Source organism: Nesoenas mayeri (assembly GCF_963082525.1).
Source record: "Nesoenas mayeri genome assembly, chromosome: 9".
NCBI classification, from domain to species: Eukaryota; Metazoa; Chordata; class Aves; order Columbiformes; family Columbidae; genus Nesoenas; species Nesoenas mayeri.
The window spans coordinates 17,179,414-17,192,764 of record NC_137557.1 but is presented as its reverse complement, the minus strand read 5'-3'; the positions used below and the strand labels follow the sequence as shown (position 1 = coordinate 17,192,764).

General features: G+C 51.5%; 1 protein-coding gene across 1 annotated transcript; it reads left to right on the top strand.

Moving 5' to 3' along the window:
* Nucleotides 1–2,302: 2,302 nt before the first annotated feature.
* DZIP1L (DAZ interacting zinc finger protein 1 like) lies at nucleotides 2,303–13,033 on the top strand (the record flags this gene model as incomplete). The annotated part of the gene is made up of 15 exons (XM_080350130.1): nucleotides 2,303–2,378; nucleotides 2,429–2,925; nucleotides 3,783–3,867; nucleotides 4,710–4,837; nucleotides 5,124–5,285; nucleotides 5,509–5,637; nucleotides 6,381–6,521; nucleotides 7,040–7,070; nucleotides 7,311–7,355; nucleotides 7,709–7,848; nucleotides 9,373–9,565; nucleotides 9,930–10,134; nucleotides 11,131–11,282; nucleotides 12,001–12,140; nucleotides 12,896–13,033. 15 exons carry the CDS (start codon nucleotides 2,303–2,305, stop codon nucleotides 13,031–13,033), a joined length of 2,262 nt encoding a protein of 753 aa, XP_080206256.1.
* Between the last annotated feature and the right edge of the window lie 318 nt (nucleotides 13,034–13,351).

The window sequence follows — 13,351 nt, the reverse complement described above, 5'->3', positions numbered from 1 at the left end:
TTTCAGCAGAGCTGTGTTTGTGCACGGTGGAGTGGAAATGGAAATCCTGCTGAGGCCACACTTGCGTGGTCTGAGACCTTATACATAAAATTTTGGAGGGGAAAACCCCGCAGGCTGCAGCACCCACAGCCGTGCTGCTAAGCAGCAGGTTGGCATTAACATCCAGGTGAAACACAACTGGCTTTGGTGCGTGAAGACCTTGTTAATATTAACGAGGTTATGCAACCTCCCTACCTCCTGGGGTATGCAGTAGATCGTTAAGGGGTTTTAATTAGTGCTCCCTGCAAACCCTTTCTCTTTAGAAGTGGTTCATTCGTGCAACAAAACCTCACCTGCAGGGACCCTGTGCTATTTCCCAACAGATAGAATGTGCAGCTATGAGGCAGGGCTATTTTTACACCCATGTATATATATGTATACATGTATATATATGTAAACCCCACTTTGCCTGATGCAACGAAATGGGTTGTTCGACATTGCAGTGCTGTTAACAGTCTATATATCACAGCAATAACAAAAATTAGCCTTGCTGGCCATACAAGCCTGGAAGGGAAGGGACTTCCTGAGCTGCTGTTTTCAAGTATGCACCAAAAAAATTGAAAAATGAGCAACCTCTAAAGGTAAACTATGGTGAACGACAATATCACACTGATCCACAGCCGTTCCCAGAGGATTTAATGTCTGCAGCAGCGTGTGGCCTCTTCCTAGCTTAGCTGCAGCCCTGAATCAAGGCTTTCCAGTCTCTTGCTGTATCGAGGTGGTGGAATAAGAGAGAAAAGGGTGAGAAAGAGGAGAGGGTTGGGTGAAATTGGTGTAGAGCTAAAAAAGTGCTTAAAAGAGCCACCCAGGTCAGTCCAGACTGGTTCAGAGCAGTCATTGATGCCTGATATTTACATGCAGCAGGGAGAGACCCCAGTGGGAGATGAAGCTACAGGGAAAAGAAAGGTATTTATGTGCATGACAAGTTAGACTAGAGAGAGGCAAAGATGTGAAGGGGCTCATGCAGGGCAGGAGACTGAGAGCAAGAGAAGACTTTGCAATGGGTCTGAGCGCTGCTAAGCTGGACCGAGAGCAGCCCAGCCTTGCAAGGACATGGGCAGCATTGTGCGGATGGAGCAATGAAGTGAAGGTGGCGGAGACCCTGGGGTAGGGCTGGAAAACCAGTCCCAGGGGCTGGAAGTTGCTCGCGGGCTTGCGGACGTGACCAGCTGCAGTATCAGCATCAACGGGCTCCACCCTGCGCAACCCCAGATAACTTCTGGGAAACCCTGTGATTGCTCCAGCATCAAGAAAAGATAAGAATAGGATTATTTTATCGTAGGACACATGTGAAGTGTCTCTGGGTTGGAAAACCTCAGCCTGGCAGCCTCTTGCTGTGCCTTGTGTCACCGTCACCCCCTGTGCCCGGTGAGGCTGAGCCTTGGAGTGACACAATGGGAGCCACAGAGCCTCCTGCTTGCAAACTACTGAAATTAGGGCCAAAAAAAGCTGATGTGGGCACTCTTGCTGCTGCAAGCAGTGATAAGTGCCACCTGCTCCTCCTCTAAGTTGGGGAGCCTAGCAAAGCTCAGCTTTGTCGCACCATGCACGTGGTTATTTGGCATCAACCTGGGTTGCCTGACCCTGTTTGTTGTGTCTCCTGAGCACGAAAGTGGTTGCGGGCTTTGCAGGAGGTTGTCCAGGAGTCGTGTACACAGCACACCTAGCAACACCCACCAACACACCGACATCGTGTGCCACTCGGCCTTTGCAGGGACCCATCCGCACCCCAAAACATGGTGAGTGGCCTCGCAGCAAAAAATGACATTTCTTACAAGTGGCAGGTGGGTGTAGCAGAGGGAAATTTGTAACATGGCGGGGGGAAGCAGCAAATCCCTCGCTAGAGACTGAGAACATACGGCAGGTTTAAAACTGTGTATTTTAAATACAATTGTTTAATTATGGTTTAGCACACAGCTAGGAAAACGAGCAGATGCCACTGCTGGAAATGGTCTGGGATTAAGTCTGAGCAAGGCAGCAGTGTTGTGATATAAGCGTGTTCCGTGTTCACCATATATTGTTTGAAAACAGACTAATTCTGTTTCCCCAAAACAGGTACAGTCAGGAGGGATTTACAAATCCATTCAGAACTGGTTATTGTAAGGAGTTGCAATGCGATGCTTTTACAAGTCTCCCTTACCAAAAGCAGATGGTGAACAAACTGGCAGATTTTTATTTATTTTGCAGAATTTGGCAAAGTAGTAGATAGCAGTTCTGGATGGGGAGGGAAAAAGAAGGTGGTTTCTTTTCGCTGCCACGCAAGATGAGCTCTGACCCGCTCCCCGATGCCCACAGTGTGTTCAGGCTGATAGGGGCCACCGTGGAGCTGGGGGACAGTGGTGGGGACAGCCCTGACATGTCCCTTTTGCTTTCCAGCCCTTTTCTGCAGACACTCATGGGCCTGCAGGGATGCCGGGGGTGTCCCCAGGACTTGTTATCCCAGTGGACATCCACCCTTTCCACTTCCAGCCCCGCTGGCTCAGCATGGACTGGCGTCGCTTCAGTGCCATCGACGTGGAGCGGGTGGCCCGGGAGGTGGATGTGGCCACGCTGCAGGAGCATGTCACCGCTGTCACCTTCTGCAACCTGGACGGGGAGCGATGTCCCCACTGTGGGCGGCCAGCGGACCCCATCCTGCTGAAGGTGCTGAGGATGGCCCAGCTGAGCATCGAGTACCTGCTGCACTGCCAGGAGCGCCTGGGGACCAGCCTGGCCGCCCATGCCCAGCACCTGCAAGCCACCCGCGCCGAGCTGGCCCGCGAGCAGGAGCAGGCAGCGGAACAGGCAGCACAGCTCCGCGGGGCAAAGGAGGAGAGCAGGAGGTGGAAGAAGCTGATGATCACGCAGCAGCTTCTCCTGCGAGCTGGCCCCAGCGCCTGCTGCAAGGTGTGTGGAGGTGTCGGGGGAAAGCGTGTCCCATAGACCGTGTTCTTCATAGAATCATTCTGGTTGGAAAAGACTCTCATGATCATCGAGTCCAAGCGTTCTCCCACCCCTGGCACTGCCCCATGTCCTGAGAACCTCATGTCCGTCTGTCCAACCCTCCAGGGATGGTGACTCCAGCACTGCCCTGGGCAGCCTATTCCAATGCCCCACAGCCCTTTGGGGAACAAATTGTTCCCCACATCCAACCTCAACCTCCCCTGGCGCAACTTGAGGCCATTTCCTCTGCTCCTGGCGCTTGTTCCTGGGGAGCAGAGCCCGACCCCCCCTGGCTCCAAGCTCCTTTCAGGCAGTTCAGAGATCAGAAGGTCTCCCCTCAGCTCCTGTTCTCCAGCTGAACCCCCCAGGTCCCTCAGCCGCTCCCATCACACTTGTGGCCACTTATTCCTGGAGAGCAAAAAGCCACCACAACCAGCTGATTTATGTTCATACAGCCTCGTCATGCCCATAAGTGCAGCTCTCCCTTCCTCCAGAGCCAGACACTGTTATAACCAGGACCTCGTTGCTGCTTGGGTCACCTTATTGTTCTCTTGGGGAAAGCAGCATTTCTTTTCTCAACCCTGAGCCTTATCCCTGCAGCATCTTGGCTTCTGCCTTCTCCTGATCCCTAAAGGGCTTTTTCTTCGGCTTCAGACAGAAGAAACCCCTAACACCCTCCATGTACCTCCAACACCCCACATCGCGTGCAGTCTCCTTTTACTTTAAAGCAGCAAAGCTTTGTCTGCAAGGTGGGGGACCTGGGGAACACCCATTTCTGCAGATCGTAGTCCCTCTGCTGACTTTTCCCCCCCCTTCTCCAGTGCCACCTCTGCAATAAAGCCTTCGTGGACGGTTCCTTCCTGCAAGCCCACCTGCAGCACCGGCACCCCGAGGCCACCGAGGCTGGTGAGCACCGGGACAATTCTCTCCCTTCGCTTCCCCAGGTGGGTTTTCCCCCTTTGGATGTGGATGCTGGAAACCAGAGAGTGACCATAGGAGGTTAAAGATAACTTCTAATGACTTATTTCTTCTTCTGTGAATGTTTTCCTGAATGCTCGCTGCCTTTTCCCTCAAGCACAGGTAGGACACATGGCTGAATCTGAGACTGCATGAGCATTTAAAGCTCATCTCTGCACCTTGGTTTCCCTAAGGATCTTCTCCACCCAAAAATTTCATAAGACCATGGGGATGGAGCTACATTGGGAGATAGTTTTGCTGGAGTGGGAGAGGGGTTCACCTTCCCTGCACCCCCTTTTTGCAGAGGAATTGATGCTTCTTTGCAAAACACGTTGAAAGCTGCAGGTACAATGTGTTGTTTGAGAGCCATGGAGCCTCATTACAGCTTTGCCTGCACCTGGCACTTGAACTTGGCAGATAAAACAGCTGCTTTTGCTGTTTGCTGGCAGGTCTGAAACCCCAGCCTGGGGCTGATGCAATGCAGCAGGTTGAGCTTTGCTCCAGAGGCACCTTGCCTCACGGAGCCTGGAATGCAAAGCCACGCTGCTCCACGAGCCGCTGATCCCTCGAAGTTTACAACAATTAAAAAATAAATGGAAATAAAAAACAATTTGAGGCCACATAGCCACGTTTGTCATGGTTTTTGCTGCAGCTCAGCTACTCACTTCACCACCCTGAAGCGCTGCAGTGGTTTTGCTCCATATTTTAGCAGGATTCCACCTACTCCCTCAAAGCAGAATCCTGGTGGGTTGCACCCTTGCTGATGATGCCTGTTTCCCTGAGCTTTGCAGAGAGGCAGAAGATGAAGCAGCAGGTGGAGCAGATGAAAGCCGAGGTGGAGGAGCTGAAGGTGAAGCTGCAGGAGATGCAGCAGCAGCTGGAATTGCAGAGGGATGGGGAGAAGCTGCGCAGGGAGCAGGTATGGGGCCAGGGCACTGCCGCCTGTTTGGGGTAAACGAGGGGAGGAGAAGTGATGAAACAAGGGATATTTTTAAAGCAGGGATGGAAAAGGCACTGAAAAATATTTTATGGTGGGGCTCCTGCTTGGTTCTTTGGAAAATTTGCCCCTCACAGGGTGCAGGCAGGTTCTGAGCATAATGAGAGCATCGGTGCCCATGCTGCCAGTGCCAGGGCTTCTGCCACAGCCCTTGGAGCTTCTACTCTGCAGCCACGACATCTCTTGCCTGATTTTCCACTCCCTTTAGGAAGCAGAGAGAGCTCGCCAGCAACAAGAGGAGGGCAGGAGAGATCTGGAAAGGTGGAAAGAGGAGGAGAAGATGAAGCTGCATGGAGAGGTGGATGGTCTGAGGCGGCTTTTCCTCGCAGCATTCAGGGACATGGCCAGCAGGAGCAGTGCCGTGGAGGGGGTATGTCAGCCCCCCACATGCTGCTCAGGACAGGCAACGGGATGTCCAAGGTTGCTGCCTCACCTGGTCCAGGTGGCTTTACACTTTCACAGCTCAGTGAGGCCTCGTGTCCTTGTCCTGGGGTGTTTTGGGGTGGGAAGCAGTGGCTGGCTAAGGTGGGTTTCCCCAGGAGGAATGTGGATGCTCCTGTGGGACACACGGCTCTTTCTCCTCCCCGCTGCAGAAACTGCAGGAACTTCAGGCCGGAGAGGTGGCCACGTCCAACCTGGGGACCCTGCGGGACGATGACACCGATGAGGCGCGGTGGCAGACGTGGAGCCGGGCAGAGTCACGGGAGAGGACAGCAGCACAGGTGAGCGGTGTGGGATCTGTGTTCTTGTCCCTGCTGCACACCCCAGGAGGTCCATTGGGATGGAGGTGGACCCATCTCCACCAGAGCACTGAAGGAGCTCACCCCATGAAAAAGCATTCAAAGTACCAAATCAGAGAACCACAGAATCATTTTGGTTGGAAAAGAACTTTAAGATCACCAAGTCCAACCATTAATCTTGCACTGCCAAGTCCACAGCTAACCCATGTCCCTAAGAACCTCATCTCCACATCTGTTAAACCCCTCCAGGGGTGGTGACTCTACCACTGTCCTAGTGTAGTCTAAAATATAACCAAAATACATTTATTCACCTATGAATCTGTTGCCCTCTCAACATCTAAAAACATCTGAAGAAGGCTTTGCTCTGGATGGTACCTCTGAGCATGGGATGGGGTGGGAACTGTCAAGATGCCAACTGTTCTTTGGGACCCAAAGGGAAGATGAATTTCTCCAGGCTTAAAATGAGCCTTAGCTGGACTCCAAAGGCCAAGGCAACACAGGACAGTTTTTAGGTTATCAAGGGGAAAGTCTAAACGAAATGCAGCAAAGCTGCATCTTATCATGGCTGATGAGAAGACACAAGCTTGCCACCAGATAACTTTGAAGCTGGCTGCACATGTAGTGCAAATCCAGATGTCCTTTACTTTGCCAGTAAAGGCAAGAGGTGGCTCCAAACCCATTTTTACCATAGTCAGGTCTTCTTGTTCCTTTTTTGCTCCTCTCAGTTGAAGAAAGAGAATGAGCCACTCCGTGTCAGCCCATCCCAGGACCAGCGGGAGGTTCTGGACCGTATCCATCAGCAGATGGATGCACTCAGCACCCAGCTCAGGGAGCGACCCGAGGTCACAAAGTCCCAGGAGAAGAAGGCAAGTGAAATAAAATTAAATAAAAAGGAATCCTCAGTTCATCAAGATGGTTTAAACAGATGTTTAACTCTAAGCAGCATTAAAATATTTGCTGAGTTAAGACTAAGCCTGATTTCTGTAACACTTTACTACGTTCGGCTCTTTTTTGCACTCGTTAAACATGAAGCATTACATTAATATCATCCAGCATGAACTGTGCCCACCGGGGTGTACATCACCAGAGCAACACTTTAAATTAGAAGTTGGTCTTTATCAGACCTGTGAATAGCACATGGGTATAACAGGGTGGCATCTGATGTATTAATGATAGTGTTGTGGAAAGGGAAGCCCCTAAGCTGACCCCTTGCAGGTATGGGCTGCTTAAGGAAAATACCACTTGGGTAGTACATGTGCCCACTATTTTCTGCTCCTTTTTAAAATGCATTTAATAATCATACTCTGCAGAAAGAGGAAAAGTCACCCAAAATTATAGGCAAAGAAATGATTTTTTGAATGATGCCCAGTCTCTTTCTTTACAGATCAAGCTGCTGTCTGCAAGCAAACCTTCAGGTAAAGATTGCGCTTCTAAAGTGAATCAGTGTGGGTCTAGATAAATTGTTCATGGCAAACAGCACTTCAGACCACAGTGTCTATGCTGTCTCCCTCACAAAAGCATCCCATGGAGGCTTCTCCAGGGATCCGGCTGCATGTCCTCTCGCATGAAGCTCCTGTACAGCAAAACCAGTTGTTGGTTCTGTGCTGGGACCTCGGCTCTTCTTTGACCTTCACAGGCTCTTTTCTTCCCTGCAGTGACTTGGCAGGTGACCAAAGTGGTGGCTGATGAAGAGTCATCAGGTGGGTACCAGAGTTGGGACATCTCTGTCCCAAGAGCAGCAGAATGAAGCTGTGGTGGAGTCACCCTCCATGAAGGGGTTGAACAGACGTGGAGATGAGGTTCTCAGGGACATGGGGTAGTACCAGGGCTGGGGGAACGGTTGGACTCAATGATATTGAGGGTTTTATCCCACCAAAAAGATTCTATGATTAAATTAGAGAAGGAAGTTGACTCCTTGTAGAGGGATGTGGTCTGCTGAGAGCAACCAGCCACTTGCTCTGGGACTGGTGGGACCTGTGTCCTCAAAGTGGAGGAGGAAGGACCCCCCAGCCCACTTCCAGGGCACAGACCACATCACCTACCTTCCCTCTAGCCGAGGACGAGGCTGCTGCCCTGGCTGGGAAGCGGAGGCTGCTGCGAGCCCTACGGAGAAACCCAAACCTCCTGAAGCTGTTTCGCCCCATCCTGGAGGAATTGCTGGAGGAAAAGCTGGAGAGCATGGGGGTCAAGAGGGTAAGTCTGCCCTTTGGGTGCCAGATGTGCAATGCCAGCCCTGAGCCTTTGCAGGGACACAAAGATTTATATGTTTTTTTGTGGGGAGGAAAAACTGAAACACAAACAGTAAAATAATAATAATAATAATAATAATTCCCCCACCTGGAGTAATCACACTGTGGTTTTGTGGGTCAAGTATTTTGCAAATAGTAAAATGTGGTTTAAAGACGAGACATGATCAAGTGACTGTGGAATGTAAGATCCTTTCTCAGGCATAGGGACAGAATTGTCTGCTGATATAGGCAAACACAGTTCGACTGAAGTATGTGGAGTTACACTTGCTTATGCCAGAAGAATTTGGAACTGCAGATCCAGTACTGTGAAAACTCTGTAACATTAATCATTACTTTTAAAATCAGAATCTGAGTTTCTTTCTAAGCTCAATAGAAAGTCCATCAAAAGGTTGGGAAAAATAACTCATGTTTTTATAATTCTTTATGTAAAAGCTGTGTTTTACCTTTCTGAGGAAAAAAAAAATACATTTCTTGATATTTGGTGAATACAAAGGGCAAAATTTTCTTTGCATAGCCAATACGTCACCTTCCCAGGTAAATGGGAAGGCGGAGGCAGAATCACACAGTGGCACAGGCAATAAACCACTGTTCTCCCCTCTCTGAGGCTGGTTATTAGTATCTCTCCAGCAAATCTGTCTCACGAGCAGCCTTTCATATGCTAAATTACCTAGGGCTCCCTCTCCTCTAGGAAAAGAGGGTGTTTGAGGGCACAGCAGCCCCTGCCGCTGGGATTTCAAGGGGACTTTCACTGTCCAAGTCCTTTTCATGCCCAGCATATTAAACAGTGCCTCGGAGGAGTCTTCCCGAGCTCCTGGCGATGCAACACCACCACCTAGCACCCTGCGGAGCCGCTGCAAGGACAGCGAGCGGGCAGGCGCAGCTGTTCGGTCCCAAAGACTGAACCTCTTGTACTGTGATTGTTTCCTGGAGATGCTTTTGAAGAGTGGTCCGGGGTTTGTGTGACATAAGCCAGAGCCCTGATGTGTCCTCCCCCTTTCCCTTGAGCGCGATTTGGAGACACTGAGGTGGTGTCAAAAGCGGCAGAGGTGCCCAAAGCCCACAGGCGTACACCCCCTTCACCCTTTGCTTCTCATTGCTTTGCATCTCCACAAGCCAGGACATTCATGGTTGCCAAACCTGCTGGAGTTGCAAATACCTCCCAAGAGAAAATGCTCCACTTGCCCTGTAGCCTAGAAATTGCCCAAAATAGCTGAGATTTACTCTTAAGTTGTCATTTACCCAAGCAGATGAGGGTTTTACAAATGATGACAGAGTCCTGATTGTGAGCCTTTTGCATGGGAAACGTTGTGCTGTGGAAATTATGGGTGTCAGGGCTGGCGAGAGCTTCCTTGGGGTTTGGAAAGGGCTTGGATGCTCTTGAGATACGGGCAGTGCTGTCAAGGGCCGGTGTCACCACCCAGCGCCTTGGGAGGATGACATGGGACTCCTCAGCCACCCCCTGCTTTAGGTTGCGAAGGGGATCTCCACTCGGACCTACAGAAACCTCCAGGCTCTGCTCAGGCTTCAGCAGCAACAGAAGGCTGAGGAGTTTCCTGGTCTCCTGCAGCTGAGGGATGAGTTGGACCAAGCGGTGATGGGGAAGGTCAGGCGATGCAAGAAGCTCAGCAGCACTTTGCCTCAGCACCTCTCCGTCATCTCAGGTGAGGTGACCTCCTGTCCTCTCTACGTACCAACCATGGGGACCTGTGGCCACTCACCCATGGCCACAGGATGCCATTCTCTTACCCCATGACACAACAAGACAGAGAAAGGGCATTTAGGGTGATGCAAATCTCCACAATTGCACTCTGTGTGTCGACTTCATGTGGGTTGGCCTGACATATTGACGAAAAAATCATCAGCTGTCCCCAAAAGCCCCAGTAGGGTGAAATACAGGTTTGGTGGTTCTTGCAAATCCCTTTCCGCCCTTTTCTTCTGCACAACCCCGTGTCAGGTCACTGTGTGGCTCCTCAAGGCAGCAGGAGGTGGGTGGTGATTCTCCTCGCTCTCAATATTGTCTTCCAGCTCCAAGCCCAAAGAGCCCCATGTCCCTTGGTGGGTTACAGCCCATGGTGACACCAGCTGCGGCAGAGCCTAAAGCCTTGGTGATCCCCCAGCCTGCCCCTCGGAGCAGAGCCCGCTCCCTCCAGAGCCCCCCGAGGTCTCCCTGGGGCACCCTGAGGACCTCCAAAGCCACCAGCCCCCACCGAGGACTTGTCCCATGGCAGCGGTGAGTCCCATCGCCTCCTTTTGGCCTCCAGACAGTGCTCAGGACCCTCAGCCACAACTTGCCCAAACATCAACACCCTTGGAAACTGCCAAAGGAGTTTGTTTGGAAAAGGAATTTCTTGGAGTCTTCCGGGCTCTGTGGTTTGACTCAAACAGCTTGGCAAGATCAGACCTGAGGGTCTGAACTCACCGCATTGTGCTGGAGAAAACCACAGGGCATTTCCCACTGGTGTTCGGCTCCTTCTTCCCCTCCCAGAACCTCTGCAAGGGGATGAAGGAGTTCTCAGGTTTTTGGAGCAAAAGTAGTAAAGGTGTAAAATAAAAGCTTGGAGAAACTGTGCAGACGATGCATAGAAGAAATAATGTGGAGGGGATGTGAGATGTCAGCAGAGATGTCATCCGTGGGTGAGAGCAGTTGAGGAAAAGGAGTTCCTTGCTTGCTCCAGGAGCAAGAGAAAGCCAGATCAAGCTTTTAAACTCAAGCAAAGCAATACCAAACACAGGCAAGGTGTGGGGGTGAGTATTTGCTAGAGATGCTAGCAGCAAAGTGCTTTGAGTCTGTGGGACTTCTATCTGTCTGAAAGGAGGTTATAGCATGGAGAGTGTTGGTCTCTTGGTCTCCCAGGTAACAAGTGATGGGACAAGAGGACATGGCCTCAAGTTGCGCCAGGGGAGGTTGAGGTTGGCTGTGGGGAACAATTTCTTCCCCAAAGGGCTGTGGGGCATTGGAACAGGCTGCCCAGGGCAGTGCTGGAGGGTTGGACAGACGGACATGAGGTTCTCAGGACATGGGGCAGTGCCAGGGCTGGGGGAATGGTTGGACTCCATGATCTTGAGGGGCTTTTCCAACCAAAACGATTCCGTGATTTTCCATGGGCCACCCTGCTGTGGGTTGGATCCCAGCCCAGAACATCTCAGGGCTTACCCACCTCTGCTTTGGGAGCGGGGAAGGGAACACCAGAGCAATCCCATACCTGACCCGTCTCTCTGTGCACAGTCCAGAAGCGATGCTGGGAGGGAAGAAACCTGCCCTGCGCCGCATGGAGCTCAGCCCTCAGCAAGAGCCAGCACTCTCTGCCATGGTGCTGGGCAATGAAACCAACTCAGACGGATCAGACCTGGACTTCCTGGAGGAAACAGCTGGTTCAGGTACAACTTGTTCTTGTAGTGACCACTGTGGGTCAGCGAGGTGGTGGGGACAGTCCTGGTTAGTGCCATCAGTGCTGCTCTGTCACCTGCTGCCTGGAGCTGAAGTGGGACAAGTCTTACCCCACCATCCCCAGCCAAGCACTAGTGGCTTTAACCATCTGCAACATGTGTGCCTGACCCTGCTGAGGTAAATAAATCACAGAACCCTAGGCTGGTTTGTTTTCAGGACCTCTGTAGACCCCCCAGTGCAACCCCTGCTCACGCAGGGTCACAGAGCAGATCACACAGGTGGGTCCAGGCGGTTTGAATGTCTCAGAGAAGGAGACTCCACAGCTGCTCTGGGCAGCCTGGGCCAGGCTCTGGCACCTCCCAGCAAACAAGTTTCTGCTCATGTTCAGATGGAGCCTCCTGTGTTTCAGTCTGTGCCCGTTGCCCCTCACCCTGGCGTTGGGCACCACTGAGCAGAGTCTGGTCCATCCTCTGACACCCACCCTGAGCTATTGATCCATTGATCAGATCCCTCTCAGCTTCTCTTCTCCAGCTCAACAGCCCCAGCTCTCTCAGTGTCTCCTCATAAGATGCTCCAGACAGTCCTAGTGAGTTTAAATTATCTAGAAACCAACTCGCTATGGGTCACTGGTGATCCTGTCCCTTCTCACCCAGCTGTGCCATCGCTGTTCCTTGGTGCTCTCTGTTTGACCCACTCTGCCCTGTGCAGGGAGAACCACATCTGCGGTGACAAGGCTCTTGGAGAGACATCTGGATGCAGCAACCCGGAAACCATCCCACGGGGCGAAACTCTTCCCAACCTTGATCTCGACATCACCAAAACCCAGCGAGCCCACCAGGAAGCTCCAGGTATCTCACACGAAGGGCCACGGGGATGTTCTGTGACATAATTTCCAGGAAAAAAGGTGTGTGAATCCCTTTTGTCAGCTCATACCCATCAGCAGAGCCACAGGTTGTATCCGTGCGCAGAGAGTTCAAAATTACAGCAACAGGGACTCGGCGTCTTCGTCCACTTACGGGTGTCTGTCCATCCCCTAAGGTTTGTCCATTCACCCTCTTTGCGGTGAGGCAGAATCAGTATTCATGCGCTTGGGAGCAAAACAGTCAGCGCCAGTGAATCCAATTGAGAAAAGGTCCCTGGAACAAATCCAGAGATAATTGGAGTGATGCAATGGCGAAATTATTAAATTACTGAAACGGGGCTTAAACATAACCTCAATTTATGGGGGAGAGCTGATGTAATTAAAGTGGTGGCAGTGTCAGAATCAAATTGCCTTTTTTCAGGAAAAATTAACCAACGAAAACTTAGCAAATAGTGGGAAGACTTTTTTTTTTTTTTTTCAATTGCAATAGTGATGAAATTTTAGACCTTCATTGGGGTAAATAATAAGAAATGTGAAGCATGAGGTTATGGCACAACTTGCAAGTCATGGAAATTAAGGGTCTTCCGCGTGGGGTCCTGATGCAACCACATTTGACCCTCTTTGCTCTGATCTTTGAGAAGAAATCACTGTTGATTTGCAGCAGGGGGGGCACAGGGTGCAAATTTGAAGGGTGGGTCTGGCCCTGCTGCTGCCCTTTCCCCTCTCTGTCCTCCTCTCCAGTTCGCAGGTGACAGCAGTGACCTGGACACCTCCTCACCAGAGGATGCGACCGAGTCACCAGCGCTGGCGGCTGATGATGCTCTGGGTCCCCAGGCTCACCGCAGCTGCAATGGACGCGTGGCGGTGACAGGGAAGTGACAATCCTCTGCCAGCAGCCACTGGATGGTGCCACAGGACCAGGAACGGGCAGCAGCCGTTCTGCAGCTGCTCCTGCGCTCCGGCCACCCCTCTTTTTGGGAAGATGCCCAATATTGGGGCTCTCCCAGACAGAACAGGGGGTCAGGTCCTCCTGTCTCAATGAGGAGGAGAAACTGCGTAGTCTGAAAATAAGAGCTTTCTGTACATGTAACTCAGGACCTGATGGTGCCGTGACCGCAGCAGTCCCTGGACTTTGTATCCCACAGGCTGGGACTAACTCTCCACACTGGACACAGCCTGGGTCTTGTGTGTGGCTTT